The sequence below is a fragment of the Myxine glutinosa genome, chromosome 4 (genome assembly GCF_964187855.1).
Source record: "Myxine glutinosa chromosome 4, kmMyxGlut1.1, whole genome shotgun sequence".
Classification (NCBI taxonomy): domain Eukaryota; kingdom Metazoa; phylum Chordata; class Myxini; order Myxiniformes; family Myxinidae; genus Myxine; species Myxine glutinosa.
The window spans coordinates 130,708,198-130,725,836 of NC_136264.1; the positions used below are offsets into that span (position 1 = coordinate 130,708,198).

General features: G+C 43.6%; 2 protein-coding genes across 13 annotated transcripts in view; one reads left to right on the forward strand and one right to left on the reverse strand.

Moving 5' to 3' along the window:
* Positions 1–8,508, forward strand: part of LOC137425206 (protocadherin Fat 1) — a 93,089-nt gene extending 84,581 nt beyond the window's left edge. Inside the window, exons 25-27 of the mRNA XM_068113389.2 lie at positions 985–1,517; positions 4,888–5,016; positions 7,653–8,508. Of these exons, the coding sequence (XP_067969490.2) occupies positions 985–1,517; positions 4,888–5,016; positions 7,653–8,086 (1,096 nt within the window). The 3' untranslated portion in view covers positions 8,087–8,508. The remainder of the gene's footprint in view (positions 1–984; positions 1,518–4,887; positions 5,017–7,652) is intronic.
* A 2,170-nt stretch (positions 8,509–10,678) lies between these two features.
* TBCK (TBC1 domain containing kinase) overlaps positions 10,679–17,639 on the reverse strand; it is a 30,358-nt gene continuing 23,397 nt past the window's right edge. For 7 of the 12 annotated variants that reach the window (XR_013623188.1, XM_068113395.2, XM_068113393.2 and 4 more), the window contains 4 exons: positions 15,021–15,196; positions 14,749–14,924; positions 13,985–14,141; positions 10,679–11,254 (listed from right to left, as the gene is read on the reverse strand). Coding sequence is in view for 7 of the 12 variants with exons in the window: in XM_068113395.2 (XP_067969496.2) it covers positions 11,144–11,254; positions 13,985–14,141; positions 14,749–14,924; positions 15,021–15,196 (620 nt within the window). In the remaining 5 variants the exon portion in view is untranslated. Of the gene's footprint in view, positions 11,255–13,984; positions 14,163–14,518; positions 14,925–15,020; positions 15,197–17,639 lie in introns of those variants that run through there. The other 5 variants (XR_013623186.1, XR_013623187.1, XR_013623189.1 and 2 more) reach the window with 3 other exon arrangements.

Here is a 17,639-nt window from a genome sequence, read left to right on the forward strand (position 1 = left end):
CACATTCAGCAGACTTTTCGTTGACGTTTTTTTTCCCAATCCCACACACCTTTCCTGATGAATCATCCACATAGCCCGTCTCACAGTGGTGGAAGTGACATCGTGGAAAGCACAATACGGCAACTTGTTGAACAGAATATTCATTCCGAGGAGATTTTATGTAATGGAAAACAGACAAGGAATGGCTGTGTTTCCCAAAAGTTCTCTTTGGAAAATCTGCTAAAAAGGTTTGATTTAGGCCCCTTGCTTTTAGGATTAGCCCCATTGCTTACATAATTTAGGCTCGTTGGTTGATTTGGCTCATCGCTTTTAGGATTACATCCATCAGTTGATTATATCACGTCACTTTTAGGATTAGGCCCATTGCTTTTAGGATTAGGCCCGTCACATATAGGATCCGGCCCATTGGGTAATTTGAGCCACCATCATGTTTAGCATTAGATCCATTCGTTGATTAGGCCATCACTTTTAGGATTAGGTCCGTCACATATAGGATCCGGACCATTGGGTAATTTGAGCCACCATCATGTTTAGCATTAGATCCATTCGTTGATTAGGCCATCACTTTTAGGATTAGGCCCGTCACATATAGGATCCGGCCCATTGGGTAATTTGAGCCATCATCATGTTTAGCATTAGATCCATTTGTTGATTAGGCCATCACTTTTAGGATTAGGTCCGTCACATATAGGATCCGGACCATTGGGTAATTTGAGCCACCATCATGTTTAGCATTAGATCCATTCGTTGATTAGGCCATCACTTTTAGGATTAGGTCAATTGTTTGATTTGGCACCTCGTGTCTCGGATTAGACAGACCTATTGCTCTTTTTTTTTAAATCTGAGATCTGGACGAACAATTAGGTTTCTCACCTGATCTTCAGTCGTATCGTTGCTGATAGAAGACCTACTCACGGTATTCAAAGATTTGAGATCCTCTTGTTGTACTTGATTGACACATGTGTTCTGTGGTGCTGCTCGCAGGTGTGAGATGGATGTTGATGAATGTGAGGAAAGCCCCTGCCGTCACGATGCTCATTGTCAAAACTCTTACGGCTCATTCAGCTGCAACTGCTCCGACGGCTTTTCTGGACCTGTGTGCGAGTACCCCGGACACGATACTACGCGCGGGTGGTTGGCGTCAGGCCCTGTCGGGCTCGTGTCGCTTGTGGGGCTGCTAGTCCTGCTGTTGCTGCTCATGGTGGTTTTCGTATTCGTTAGTTACCGCATCCACCGCTGCCGCCATGCATGCCAGCCAGAGAAGCACGATTTGCCACCCATCCCGCCTGTGCCCGTTCGACCGGCCTCTTACACGCCGAGCATTCCAAGTGACTCGCGAAACAATCTCGAACAAAGCTCGTATGATTTCCCCGAGTTCTCCACCTTCGGCACAGATTCAACACGTGGACGCCGGGCAGTGGCAGTCTGCAGTGTCGCACCCAACCTCCCACCACCGCCGCCTTCCAACTCTGACTGCGACTCCATTGGGAAAGGCATGTGGGAATTTGACTGTGAGAGTGAGTACCACCACCTGACACCACCTTTACACTGGCTCCACAGATGTCCAAGTGATGCTTATGGAGCCAAAACCTTTTGTGTTTGGTTTCTGACGTCACCCTTATTTTGGTGTATTTATTCCTCCTTCTCCACCCCTCAAACATAGTCCGAAGACAAGTACAGAGACATTCAAAGTACACTGCCCCCATGCCAAATAAATAACGTTTCCTACAGCGCGCGGCATTGCCGGGGCACCTCCGGCACCCTGCGATGCTGCCCTGCAGCACATAGAGATGGTATTGGGAGGGAGAGGTGCACAATAATTCATTGATTATTGGCGTAATTAAAATAAATAATCGTAAAATAATTAATTTCTTAATCAATTGGCTAATAGCATACCAAAACCGCCAGTGTTTCATCCGAAGCTGCAACTTTTTTATAATTAATTCATTGGATAAATTAAATATTTAGATTAATTGATTAATCAATAACTATTGAATCGATTAATTGATTAATCTCAAATCATAAATATCCTTTATAGCCACATCACGTATTCACTTTCATGTCCAAATATCAGTTTCCTATATCAAAAGGTGCCTGAGATATTGCCCAGATAAGAAAGGAAATAAATAAGTGATTAATAATTAAAAGAAATAAATAATAATCATAAAATAATTAAATTATTAATCAATTAGCTAATAGCATACCGACACCACCATCGTTTCATCCAAATCTGTAACTTAAAAAAAAAAATTAGGCGATTAATTAAAGAAATTAAAAAAAATTAATCGATTGATTGATTCATTAGTAAATCAATTTATCAAAAATACCCTGTACAGCCAAATCACTTGGTCACTGACATGTCCAAATATCAGCTTCCGAGCTAAAAGGTGCCTGAGATAATGCCCAGATAAGAAAGAAAATAAATAAGTACTTAATAAATCGATAATAATTAAGTAATTAATCATTTAATTGATCAATCAATTATATACAGTCACGTGAAAAAGTAAGTACACCCCATGTAAAGTTTTGACTTTTTCAACATATTTCAACATAGGCTATTTGATCTCCATTTCAACAATATTGATAGATAAAGGTGATATAATCTATCTATAATTCCAGTAATCTCTGTGTGTGCGTGTGTATGTCTGTGTGTCTGTGTGTTTGTCTGTGACCGCTGTTTCTCGACAACCACGGGTCCGATATACTTGAAACTTGCCAGGTATATTGCTGGGGACCTGAGGATGTGCCTTTTCAAGGTTTCATATTAATCGGAGAAGTAGTTACCGAGCTATGTCCAAAAAACGATTCAACCAATCAGAGAGCAGCGAGCTATCACGTGTGCCGAACGTGGCGAACAGACTCTGCCTCGGACGGCACATTTGAGAGCGTATTCATTTATTTCACGTTGGCAAACTATGCTGGCGCTATGTTGGCGTTAAACTATGTTTTAAAACTAATTAAAACTAATTTGCGATTCATCGTAACTGCGAAATGCAACCTTCCGGACAGTCAAATGAGGACGTCACTTCCGGACTTACGGATAGTCATAGTGACGACGTACTGATGCTGAACGTGGCGAGCAGACGCTGCCTCGGACGGCACATTTGAGAGCGTATTCATTTATTTGACGTTGCAATCTGTGTTGATTGTTGTAAGGTACGATCGATTGTAGTACACGTTTATAATAACTCTGCCGATACAGGCCCGATTAACTGCAGCGCCATCCGAGCTGCGGCGTCGGGACGATACATTCATTGTACGGTCACATCACGCACTTACGGGCACGCCCATGGGCCCATGGGCACGCCCATGCATGCATGGGCGAAGACATTTTTTTTTTTTTTTTGGGCAAGGAACGGGCACCCACGTACGGGCACGTCCTAGTATAACAAATATCATGAAACATTTACATTTTGTAGTCCCTGGTGTTGAATCCCTGGTGTTGGGCTAGCGGCTAGGGTGCCGGCTTAGGATCCTAGGATCCTGGGTTCGAATCTCGGTCGATCGCCGAATTAATGCCAGGGGGGTTGACTCAGCCTGTCATCCTTCCGAGGTCGGGTAATTGAGTACCAGTTCACTGGTAATTCCCTGTTTGTCGTTGAAGGCGGCAAAAAGGGTTGGCGTCAGGAAGGGCATCCGGCCGTAAAACATTGCTTCAAAAAGGGGACCAAAAAACAACAACTACCACGGTCCCCGAAAAGGCCAACCCCCGCTTTGCGGGGAAAAATGGCATCTAAACGGTGGGTATTTACATTTTGTAGTCCATTGTATAATTTAAATAAACATAAATGCAAATTTCGCATGTGGAAAAAGTAAGTACACCCTTGGCCTTGGCTCTAATAGGTGGTATTGCCCCCTTTGGCAGAAACAACCTCAAAAATGCTGTCTTTGGTTTTCGCCAAACATGTCTTCTGGTACTGTGGCCAAATAGCTCTACCTTTGACTCATCTGTCCAGAGCACATTGTTCTAGAAGTGCTGGTCTTTGCCTCGGTGTTCATTGGCAAACTTTAGTCTTGCCCTGATGTTCTTTCTGGGCAGCAAAGGTTTCCTCCTGGCACACCTCCCATGTAGATCAAATTTATGCAGCTTCTTTCTAATGGTAGACTCGTGCACTTTAACATCAACAGTGGCAAGAGCTACCTGTCGGTCCCGTGATGACATTCTGGGGTTCTCGGAGACTTCTTTCAGCATTTTGCAGTCTGCTCTCGGGCTGAACTTGCTGGGGCGGCCTGGCCTGAACAAGTTGACAGTTGTTTGGAATCTTCTCCACTTGTAGGTGATCTTCCGGACAGTCGAATGATTGATTTCAAATTGTTTGGAGATCTTTTTAAATCCCTTCCCAGACTCGTAGGCATCTATAACCTTCTTTCTGAAGGCCTCAGAGAGCTCTATGGATCTAGGCATGGTAACACCGCACACTTCAACAACAAAGAGCAATCCAAACTAAATGTCTGAGGTTTAAATAAGACAGGTTCCTCCAAGATCCTCTCTAACGATGTTCTAATAAGTTGCACCTGAGCTGGTGCACCTGATTCTAATTTTAGGTATTTGAAGTAGTGATAAATGTTGGGGTGTACTTACTTTTTCCACATGCGAAATTTGCATTTATGTTTATTTAAATTATACAATGGACTACAAAATGTAAATGTTTCATGATATTTGTTATATTATATCACCTTTATCTATCAATATTGTTGAAATGAAGATCAAATAGCTGTATGTTGAAATATGTTGAAAAAGTCAAAACTTTACATGGGGTGTACTTACTTTTTCACGTGACTGTATATCACTGTGTTTACTGGTATAATATTACACTGTTTAGACAGTATATTGTACTGAGTACGAGAGATACTGATAGATGGCCGTGCTGCTGTCCACCTCAACAGCCAAGCCTGCAGATTCAGACTGTGTCCTGGAGAAGAAGTCAGGACCTGGTGCGGCCTGCTTCTCACCGACGCCTCACGGCACCCTCTCCTCCCAACACTCCTTCAACTCGGACAATTGTGATGAGAATGGTATTTCATGATAGTCATTGCACCTTTAAGGCTTGGCATTCTGGTATGTTTCAGAGATTTGGAAGCATGGCATGGTGACATAATACCATGCAGGCAAGCTAAGACGAGATGAGGGCGTCCACTTGGACCATCATGGTGAACACATACCCAAGTTTCAAATTCCTTTTTGCTGCAGGATCTGCATGACCATGGATGGTATCAGTCCAAGGGCTTATCTCCTGTAAAAGTTAAACTTTTAAAAAAATTTGCATCCATGAGGCAGGCAAACGACATAACGTCCACATCCGAAGGATGGCTCCACTCCATACTTGGCACTGCGTTTATTTGGATTGTCCAACGATGATCAAACCCAGAAGCAGATATGGCTTAAAGACAAGCGCACTGCAGACAAAGTTAGTTTGCTGAGATTTTTTAAATGGAGACAATTAATTTAAAAAAGGGAAAATTCTCCATAATGGGGGTTGGTCGTGCAAAAAGCCATCCCAAGCCAAGATCAGTGCAGCTCCAAGTCAGTATGCAATGCTCAGAAGGCAATGAAGGAGATCTTAGCTTAGGCCTGGAGCCTCCATTTTGTGGATGTGTCTTTTCCATACCCTATGGCAGTGCAGTAATCATGTGCTTGCTTAACCCCAAGATTACAATCACTTCCATTTGATTGCAAAAATACTTTCGGTTTGTTACTTGCAAAATCGAAGATTTTTCAAGTATATTGGTCGGTTGCATTTGTGGTTCTGTCTGTCTGTTTGTTTGTTTGTCTGTCACCGGCCAACGGGTCACAATTCTAAACCGATCGTCACGAAACTTCACCAAGTTGTCTAGGTCGTCCCAATTGAGAAGCCTATTGATGTTGAGGTCAAAGGTTTAGGCCTGGAGGTCAAATTTCTAAAAAAATCATCAATTTACATCTGAAAAACCGTCAATTTTCATCCGATTGACTTGGAAATTGAACAGCATTTGCACATTGTGTCAATACATAGGAAAACCAACTATTTTTGAGGTCAAAAGGTCAAAGGCCAACTCTAGGTCAAACTTCCGAAATCATCTATTTTCATCTGAAAACCCATCAATTTTCATCCAATTGACTTGAAAATAGAACAGCATTTGTGCATTGCCTCACTGAATTGGGAAACCAACTATTTTTGAGGTCAAAAGGTCAAATGAAGGTCAAACTTCCAAAATCATTAATTTTCATCTGAAAACCCATCAATTTTCATCCAATTGACTTGAAAATAGAACAGCATTTGTGCATTGCCTCACTGAATTGGGAAACCAACTATTTATGAGGTCAAAAGGTCGAAGGTCAACTCAAGGTCAAACTTCTAAAATCATCATTTTTCATCTGAAAAATCGTCGCTTTTCATCCTGTTGACCCACGCTTTGATCAAGATCGTAAATTGTAATCTTCATGAAATGGACAATTTGCTGTATCAATGGAAAACTTTGGGGGTGGGGGGGAGCGGATTTTGCAAGTATCGTGCTCCGCCTGACGTCTTCTTGTTTATTTATTGTCCACGAGAAGGTTAAAAGGGTAAAAATCACAGTTGTTTCCCCAGGTTAGCCAAACACCCAGACCGGGATGAAAAGGCTTTGGGTGAACCCCAAAGGTTACGGCTACCTTTACACGTGGGCCTGCAGATGATAAACCCGGGATTTAATTCTTCACTTGCACATGAGCATTCCACCAGACGTCTTGCACATTGTAGTTTTGCATCGGCTTTTGAGACCGCACTCTTTTTTTAATGCAAATTACTTCCTCTTTGTTTACACGCTTTCATTTCATTTGAGTGGACCAGATGAACACAACCCTCGTAAAGGTGAAACTTTTCTTTATTTTGCTTCTAAACCTCAGAGGTGCATTTCCTGGCTGCTGCACATAAACACATTTTAAAGTGCAATTCAATCATTACATTTGTGATTTATTGGAGCGAGACGTTTTAGGAATTCTCCAAATTCCACAATACAGTGGCCTACAGATGGCGCACCAACTGAAATACCAAACGTTCTTTCATGGACACATCTGTACAGAACCGGTCAGCTTAATGTCCCCAGATGAGGTCATGCTCCACGATGCAGCACCTCGGTTTGCGGCATGCTCAGTATGTGTTAATATGCAGTCTGCCCATGGAATAACACAGTATATCCAATTTCGTAATTTCGAGATTATCCCACCAAAGCTTAGTTTCAGTGCTTAAAGCCACCACTGTTGCTTGAACTACGCTTCTCTAGGGAACTACGACTTATATAGCGATAGAGGAGATACTGTAGATACGACTTCATGCAAGAGCTGGAATTCAACAAAAATGGATATACTGTACTAAATAAAAAATACAGTAACTCATTTTCTGCCACAAATTTAGTGGATTTAATGTATATGTTGAAGCACCTTCAGTATGGCAGGTAATATTTAACCACTTGTGCATTTTGTGCACCTGGTACTTGAATTATCATCGTCTCTTCATCTTACTTTGTACTGGTAAAGTATCATAAGGTATCGTAACATTTTTCACACAAACTTAATAATCTTGTTTTTCCACCATAACTGGCTCAGACTCTGCCATAGGAAATGCACATTGAAAGCGCTGCCACGTTTGCGCTGTTCGTTCCACAAAATGATGTGGCCGTGCGTGTTTGCCCAGGTTACCACTGGGACACGTCGGACTGGCTCCCGATCGAGAAGCTTCACGATATCGAGGAGGAGATGCACTTCGTGGCCGCACCACCCAGGACCTTCCCCGATGCGACATTTGACTTGGATTACTACCCCGGGGGCTACGATGTGGACGGCGACTTCCCTCCGGCCCCCGACGCCGATATCATCGGCCCAGGTTCATTCACCGAGTCGTGCAACCTCGATATGCAAGAACCCGATCCGGTTGCATTTTCCTCTTCCCCTGCGCTGTGTCGGGCCTGCAGTCCTACGCTGGATAACCTTGCCGTCGGGTCCGGCTCGTGTTCCGACGTGTCGACCTACTCCAAGAGTGGGATGACACCACCAGGCTCCTTAAGAATCGCCGAGGACGTCAGTGGCATGGCCGAGCCAATGGACCACAAGACTCACACGATGGTGTGAAACTCCTCCAACCCCTTCCCCCTCCGATAACCCGGTCTCCAACTTAGACGCCTTTATGCTCACTCAGATGTTTCCTCAATTAGATTTTTTGGGGGGATTTTTAATTCTCAATCCAGTGACCAATTGGTGTATTTATAGTTCATTTTCTTTTTTAACGTCCCGCCATCTGAGCCGCCACCGTGGTCCACTTGAAAATTTCCACCACTTTGGTTCATATGTCAATCGTTCGCTTTTAAAGCTGCATTGTAGATTTTGAGCTGAGCGGCACACAGGTCTGTTCATAGATGTGAATATTAAAATGAATGCTGTGCTCTAAAATAGCAAGTACAACAGGTTGTAGAAGCATAAATGATCTTCGAATATGGACATCTTCAAGCCAAAAGGTTAATTTGAAAATAAAGTATTTTTCTTTGGCACGCAAATCTGTGGTGATGGCACGAAAACACCTTTTGAGTGGTTTGCAATTTTCACATCTCAACGCAAATATGTTATTTTGCTAAATGTGCGTCAATAATTATGTTCAGGTGAGGGTAAGCCTCTTCTAATCATATTCTCACCATCCAACTCTGGCTAATGGTCCATGGTGGACAAGGAGGACAAGGATTGCTGCTTTTCCTCAATTTTAATTCCTCCATTTTGGCCACTCCCAGACTGCCCAATCATGTGAAATATATATATATATATTGCATGTGATATATACAGTGCATTCAGAAAGTATTCGGACCCCTTCACTTTTTTCACATTTTGTTATGTTGCAGCCTTATGCTGAAATCGTTTAAATTCATTTTTTCCCTCATCAATCTACACTCAATACCCCAAAATGACAGAGAAAACAGGATTTTAGAAAGTTTTGCAAATTTATTAAAAAGAATAAACAAATCACATTGACAAGTATTCAGACCCTTTGCTATGACACTTGAAATTTAGCACAGGTGCCTCCCATTTCTCTTGATCATTGAGATGTTTCTACACCTTGATTGGAGTCCACCTGTGGTAAATTCAATTGATTGGACATGATTTGGAAAGGCACACACCTGTCTATATAAGGTCTCACAGCTGGCAATGCATATCAGAGCGAAAACCAAGCCATGAGGTCGTAGGAACTGCCTGCAGAGCTCAGAGACAGGATTGTGTCGAGACACAGATCTGGGGAAGCCTACAAAAAAATCTCTGCTGCATTGAAGAGCACAATGGCGTCCATAATTCTTAAATGGAGGAAGTTTGGAACAACCAGGACTCTTCCTAGAGCTGGCCGCCCGGCCAAACTGAGCAATCGGGGGAGAAGGGCCTTGGTAAGAGAGGTGACCAAGAACCCGATGGTCACTCTGGCTGAGCTCCAGAGATCCTGTGTGGAGACGGGAGAAACTTCCAGAAGGACAACCATCACTGCAACACTCCACCGATCTGGGCTTTATGGCAGGGTGGCCAGAAGGAAGCCCCTCCTCAGTGAAAGACACATGAAAGCCCACAGAATCTTGTTTCTCACAGTCTGAGAGTCATTTAGGTGCTTTTTTGCAAACTCCAAGCGGGCTTTCATGTGTTGCATGTGAAACGATTTCAGCATAAGGCTCCAACATAACAAAATGTGAAAAAAGTGAAGGGGTCTGAATACTTTCTGAATATATATATATATATATATTAGTGGGGCGGCTTAGCCCAAATATTCAAAAGAATTGTGCATTTTGTGATACAAGCACCAAATTTGGCACACTAGTAGACTATCATATTATGAAAAGATCTGGATATTGGGCCATCTCAGATTCAGAGATTTGATTTTTGCAAGATTTGCAGATTTTGCAAGCTGAGATTGCAACGCCAGGGACGGCCGACTCCTTCCTACGAGCTGCCCACGTCACCCGCACAAGAAGAGCTCATCAAATCACTGCAGCGGCACTGCACATCCTGCAACACCGTGCGTATGAACGCCACTGTATGACATATGCTGATGATGCAGAAGACCTGCCTGAGTTCGAAGACTGGTGTCACCAGAGAGGAGAAGACATTCCCAACTTTCAGTACTGGGCAACTGTGCTGGAACTAGAGATGTTGGTACTGGTCTACGTGCGTTCTCTGCGGCAGGCTTCATTCACGACGTACCTTGATGCCCTGACGGAACTGGTCCCATGGTTCCATGCCTTAGACCACACACACTATGCCAGGTGGGTCCCTGTTCACCTGAGGGACACGGTTGCACTCCCAATGAAGCACCCAGATGTAGCCAGAGAATTCAGGGCTGGCAACTTCACTGTACAGAAGACGAAGAAGGTGTTCTCTTCGATCCCAATCAAATCGAAATCTTGCAAAAATCAAATCTCTGAATCTGAGATGGCCCAATATCCAGATCTTTTCATAATATGATAGTCTACTAGTGTACCAAATTTGGTGCTTGTATCACAAAATGCACAACAGGTTTGCTATGCTGCTACACTATATATATATATATATATATATATATATATATATATATATATATATATATACATATATATATATATATATATATATATATATATATATATATATATATATATATATATATAAACATCGTAGTCGGTGTCTGATGGAAGCAAGGAATTGCATACACAAGGTGGCTGTAATCAAATCGACTTGGCTTTAATTTCATCACATCTTGTACACAACGTGAACGTTTTAAAATTCATGTTACGATATCCAGATCAGGACAAAATTAGCAATGGAATATTTATGACATCTCAATCAACTGCAAATACCCTTTCTAAATCTTAACGTTCAAACCCTTCAGCCAATTCACCCTCTTGATCAAACTCTGTCGGAGAGGAGACCATTGCTCTCAGACATGTGTAAAGGTTGGAATAGTTAATTTCATGGAATTAATCAAATGATACAAGTATCACCTTGAGTGCAAAAACATAAAATAAACAAAGGATGAGGTTAAACATTACAGCGCAGGTAACCATTTCATTCTCTTTTGAATGACACCTTCTCACTTGAGCACCCATCTTGGCAGTGAATAGGAGATCATAGAAACGTTATGCGCTTATGGAATGTACAAGTATAGGGCCTGGCTCAAGCCTGCTCTCAGATTTGAGGTGAGGGTACAGTGAGTAATCCAGCTTCCTTTATCTTGCTGATGCCACCATCAAGAATGCAAACTTTAGGGTAGTGCAGTCTCTGTAGATGAGCAGCAACCTGAGAACAGACAATTCAGCTCATTAACATGAGGATTTTCAAGCTAAACATTACAATCAAGGTTCACAATCTATACCGACAGTCGTAGCCAAAAATATTGGCACCCTTGCACTTTTTTCAAATAACGAAATTTACAAAAGTATTTTGTCTCCACAATTCTTTATTTCACTTTCACTGTTAATATTACAGAACCTTTGTTTTTGATTCAGAACTTAATATATCTTTTTAAATCAGAAAATAAAAAGAAATGGCATTGACAAACTTATTGACACCCTAGATTTAATATTTGGTAGCTCGGCCTATGGACAAAATAACTGCAGCAAGTGCTTCCTAGAGCCATGAATGAGCTTCCTCCACCTCTCTACTGGCAGTTTGGCCCACTCTTGTTGTGCAAACTGCTCCAGTTCTCCCAGATTTGAAGGATGCCTTCTCCCAACTGCTGTTTTTAGATCTCCCCACAGGTGTTCAATGGGATTTCAATCTGGACTCATTGCTGGACAATTCAGCACAGTCCAGCGTTTTGTCTTGAACCATTCCTAGGTGCTTTTTAAGTGTGTTTGGGGTCATTGTTTGGTCACTTTCCTGCTGCAAGACCCATGACCTTCGACGGAGACCCAGCTTTCTGACACTGGGTTGAACATTGTGCTCCAAAATTCCCTGGTAATCTCCTGATTTCATGATGCCATGCACACATTCAAGGCACCCAGTGCGGGAGGCAGCACAGCAACCCCAAAACATCACTGAACCTCCTCCATGTTTGAATGTAGGGAAGGTGTTCTTTTCTTTGAAGGCTTTATTTTGTTTTCTGTAAACATAGAGATGATGTGCTTTACCAAAAAGCTCTAATTTGGTCTCATCTGTCCACAGGACATTCTCCAAGAAGGATTTTGGCTTGTTCAGGTGTGTTTTGGCAAACTCCAGGCAGGCTTTCTTATGTCTCTCTCTCTCTCTCAGTCCTGGGTCTCCTACCATAGAACCACCTTTCATTGAGTTGGCGACTGACGGTGCGAGGTGAAACTGTCGTACCTTTTGTCTGAACGTCAGCTTGAATCTGATTGGCAGTTGATCGAGGTGCTTTCTCCACCATTCGAACAACCTTCGCTGCAATCTGCGATCAAGTTTTCTTTTGCGGCCATGTCCAGGGAGGTTGGCGACAGTGCCATGGGCCTTAAACGTCCTCATAACATTGCGGTGCACACAGGAACATCAAGGTCTCTGGAGATGGACTTGTAGCCTGGATTGTCCATGCTTGGCTACAATCTTGTGTCTCATCTCCTCAGACAATTCTCTGTTTTTCTTTCTTTTCTCCAAGCTCATTGCGGTACACACAGTGACACAAAACAGCAGAATGACTCCTTTTCTCTATTCAAACTGGTTGAATGAGTGATTTTTATTTTGCACGTACATGCAGTTCACCATAGGTGAGTTCAATTCCAAAGTAAAGGAGAATCACCTGCTTGAAATCTAATTATTTCTAACAACTTCTAAAAGGTGACGGTCCGGGCCATTTTAGGATTTCTGTGTGGAATAAGCTAAGGTTTAGTAAAAAAAATTCAGCTTTTTTTGTTTTGTTCCACTGCAAACTAAAGAAATACATATGTGGATACCAAAATATTTTTTTATTTCAACAATTTTCTGGAAGAAATGATGAATTATTTGAAAAAAGTGCAAGGGTGCCAATATTTTGGGCCACGACTGTATAAAAGGCAAAAATACACCCTCTCTGTTTGTATGTGTTCTATGCACAGCCACATCTTTTATGTTTCAAGCTCCAAACTCAAAGTACAAATACAACTTTGTGTGGGGGTAACACAGGCTAAGTGGCCACGGCCTTATGCAGGGGCGTGAGGGAGGTGCAAGTTCTCTATGTAAATGTGTACCGTGTAGCGCCACCTGATGGTGGTGGCATAGGGTGTTACATTTCCCTTTTTTTTTTACCTGGGCAACGCCGAGGTTAAAGCATTCTTTGCACAGGAAAATTTATCCTCCTTCCCTCTTACTCTTCCTTCACCTCCCCAGGCAACAATGGGTACTTCAGCTAGTAACTCAATTTAATCATGATGATGACATCATGATAGTTTACAATCCAACAAAGGGAAGAAAAGTCATTCGTATCCCATGATGCATTCAAAGAGGGCAGAAAATATACAAACACCATCCACATATTACATATGCAAGGACATAGGAATGGGGCCAAAATCTGCCATTTTGATTATGATAAGTTGATGGCAGTTCTAAAAGCTCTCTCCAAAGGGATCGAAAGAGCAATTTAACCAATTTGACAGAATGGATCCAAACATGGTCGTCTCGTCTCATTTGTTTATATCGATGCAGAGACCTCAGGATCAAATCTTATTAACTATGCTGGTATGTGTTATATATTTTCACCTGATGTTCTTGCAATTCACATTGTCTGAGAGCCGTTTCTGATAAACAAAAGTTATCTGATGCCTAATGTCATCCTGCACGTACAAGCTCCTCAAAGAGCCAAGTCTTAAAAAAAACATTTTGATTGCTAAATTTTTGTGAAAAACCCAACCCAACACTTAGGAAATGTCCATCAAAAATGACATTTCAAGAAGATTACATCATTAGTGGTGAAAACTTAAACATCTAAGGTAACGTAAATCAAGTGAAAATACATCTCTTATTGGAAACGTAGGCACGTCTCATTTAACATACATCAACACAAATCGGACAAGCAGACGGATGAGATAAGTGTGTACGTACAGTGGCGGCCGTCCTGCTCGCATTTCCCACGAGTACAATAACACGTCCACGCTGCTGGGCCAGGCTGTTGGAAGCTGCAGGGCACAGAGCCCCACCTGGCGTGAGGGCCGTACCCGCAGGAATGTTTATACTCCCAGAGAGGTGTCCACGAGAGAATCTGCTCTGTCAAGGGTGGCAACTGTGGACGCAAGGGGTTAATTAGCACGTCATGCTCATGGGCATAAAAAGGACGGCGACGAGGAGTTATTGTAAAATGGTTGCAATTAAATGTATATAATAAAGCAGGACTGTCTGTCCGTCCCTGAACTACTTACTCCCCCTCCATTTTGGGGCTAGCCCCACCAAACTTTTTGTGGAACCTTTCGGGGTGTACAGGTGTACCAAGGTGGCTGTGAGTTTTCATAAATTTCTCAAAACTTTTTTTTTTGAGATTCTGGGCACCCACCCCGGCGTAGCACGCTACGAGTATTTTATAAAGATTTTAAATCGGTTTTGTGTGAAAGGAAGTGCAAGATGGTTAAATTTATAAATCACTTGAGATCCTGCTCTTCTTCTTTCGTTTGCAGCACAGTGGGTGGTGGGTAGCATCATTTGCTGGGGGCACAGCTCTAACCTATAGGTTAGAGCATAAAATTGGAATTTGGCCAGGATGCCAGTAAAAGCTCAAGAAGAACATGATGACATCCTGCTCTGAGGAATTCAAGAAGCAAGATGGAGAGACGCACAACTTTTTAGGCTATAGTTGCGCTCATATGGAAGGATACTCATCTGCTGAGCGAACGTCCAGAACGAGTGCTCGAGGACGTGCTCCACGGCTCCGACGCCCTTCACTGGGTTCTGACCTGGAACGTGCCGGCTCGCACAGTTCGAGTAGCTCCTCAGCGGAGATGCGTGGGCAAATTTCCATCTTCAGTTCGCTTATTGGCACCGTGTCTCGACCCTGTGGAATAATAGTGCGTGAGATGTTAGAACATATATCTGCGGTGAATAAACAAAGCTTCTTGTAGGTTCCTTCAAACAGGTATCAACCGCTCACCAGGCCATTGTTTTCTGGTTCCTTACTGTTGGCATAAGTCCCGGAGATGTAGGAAGGGCTTCGGACACTGTTTTGCGGGCTTCGGGGAGGGCACGCATGCTGGCGGAAGGTGGCACTGCGTGGAGTACAGCAGAATAGACTGGTGGAGTCACGGACGCACCGTTCAATGTCGACCTCTGGTAACAGAAAGCAACAATTTTATTGTCTAAAGCACGAGGATGGAAGCAATGGAGAAATCAACACAGTAGATGGGATTTTAACCTGGGATCCCAGCTTCACAATCTTTATTTAAATTACACTATCTTTAACACACTATCTTTATCAAAAACTATCTTCCTCACTCTCCCTGCACTGCCCTCTCTTCCCCCCCCCCCCCCCCCAGGAGTACCTCTGGCTACGGCCTCCCCTCCCCTCCCACCTTTTGTTCATATGTGTTCTGTACCGTCCTCCAAACAGTGATGACTCCATTTACATTTCGCTGTCTGACAACATGGACCAACTTCTATCCACTCATCCCAACTCTCTCTTCCTCATATGTGGCAACTTCAATTATCATCATGCCAGCTGGATGGGTGTGGGTACCTCTCTCACCAGCCATGGCATCTCAGCAAAGGACTTCTGCGACTCATTGGGACTGACACAATCTGTCAATTTCCCGACCCAGATCTCGGTCAATGGAGCATCTTCTCTTCTAGACTTGGTTATGACTAACTTCCCTGCAAATGTCTGCTGTTCGTCTTCTGCTCCAATCGGTTCATCTGATAATTTCATTGTTTTTTTTGGGTTTTTTTGTATACTGAATCGAGGCTCGTGAAAGAGCTGACATTTACTTCACAAACAAATCAACCAGACAAACAAAATATATAAAAAGAGGGAGCGGAAGACAAGAGAAGGGGAACACAAACACTTGAGAGCACACAACATTTAAGAGCAGGGAGATATGTGGGAGGGAGACGGCTTGGGGGGAGGAGGCGTGGGAAGGGGGGTGGGAGAAGTATAAAACACAAGGACACCAAGGACTTCCAGGACAGAAGTTGGTATTTCAAAAAAGTGGAATTGGGGTGAAATTAGCGGGGATAGAAAAGATCAAGGATTTGGATGGGGGAAGATAAGAGAGGGTGGTGAACAGCTGTTTTAAAGACCTGGAGGGTGGAGTGGGATTGAAGAGAGTGAGGGAGTTTGTTCCAGAGGCGGGAGAAAAGAGGAATGAAGGAGTGAAGGTGAGCAGAGAGTCTTGATTTTGGCAGTTTAACCATAAGAGGGTTGCAGGCAGATCTTGTACGACCTGTAGGAATATTTGCGGGACAGAGCCCAGAGAGAGCTGTGGGGGCAAGGCCAGAGAGGAGTCGGTAGGAGACGGAAAGACCACCAACCTGCCTGCGGTGAGTGAGTGAGAGGCCCTTGGAGTTAGCTTCATCGCGGGAGATTCCAATGATTCTGAATGCTTTGGTTTCAACAGCGTGAAGACGAGCTAGGTGTGAGGCAGGAGCACCGGCCCAGAGGGGAGAGCAGTATTCCATTGAGCTGCGGATGAAAGCCTTGTATGTGGTGAGGAGCTCAGGTGTGCCAAGGAAGGACTTCGCACGACGGAGGATGCCCAGTCGGCGACTGGCTTTGGAGGCCAGATTTGAAATGTGGTTTTCCCAGGAAAGATCATGGCAGATAGTGAGACCCAAAAGCTTGAGTGACAGAACTTCTTGGAGAGGATTATTCAGAAAGTGGATGGGAGGGTTGTCCAGTCGGTCTTTTCGGAGAGACATCGTAAGAGTGTGAGATTTGTCAGGATTGAAAGACATGTTCACTTGTTTGCCCAGTCTGTGATTTTGTCCAGGTCTGCAGAGAGTGAGGAGGCTGCAGACTGCCGATCTGAGGGATGAAGAATGGAGCGACAGATAGTAGAGTCATCAGCAAAGAGATAGAGAGGATTTTCAAGAGAGTCAGAGAGATCATTGATGAAGACCAGAAAAAGCACAGGGCCCAGAACACTGCCTTGGGGAACTCCAGCCTGAACAGGAAGAGGAGCTGAGAGAAACCCATTCAGGGCCACACGTTGACTACGACTAGAGAGGAAGTCCACCAGCCATGCGTGGAGATTTCCATGGATACCAAAAGAGGAGAGTTTGGTGAGCAGAGCGGGGTGCCAGACCGTATCGAAGGCACGTGATATGTCAAGGGAGACAGCTCTAATTTCCTGTTTGGCATTGAGGACCTCCATCCATTGTTGAGAAAGCAGAAGCAGCATGTTCAGAGTAGAGTGACCAGGTCTGAAACCAAATTGATGATCAGAGATCAAGCCATTGGAGAAGAGGAAAGATTTCATATCTGAAGCAATGATGGATTCCATGACTTTGCTGATAATTGGGAGAAGGCTGATTGGTCTGTCGTTGCTGGGATCTGTTTTTGCACCTTTTTGTGCAAAGCGGTGATGTTGGCAGATTTCCAAGCAGATGGCAGATGACCTTGAGCAAAAGAGAGGGTGAAGAGAACAGAGAGAGGGAGTGAAAGAGCGGAAGAACAGGATTTTAGGACCCGTGGGCTGATGCCGTCAGGTCCAGTTGCAGAATCAGAGTCGAGGGTTGACAGAAACTTTTCCACCTTGTCAGGAGGAAAGGACACAGA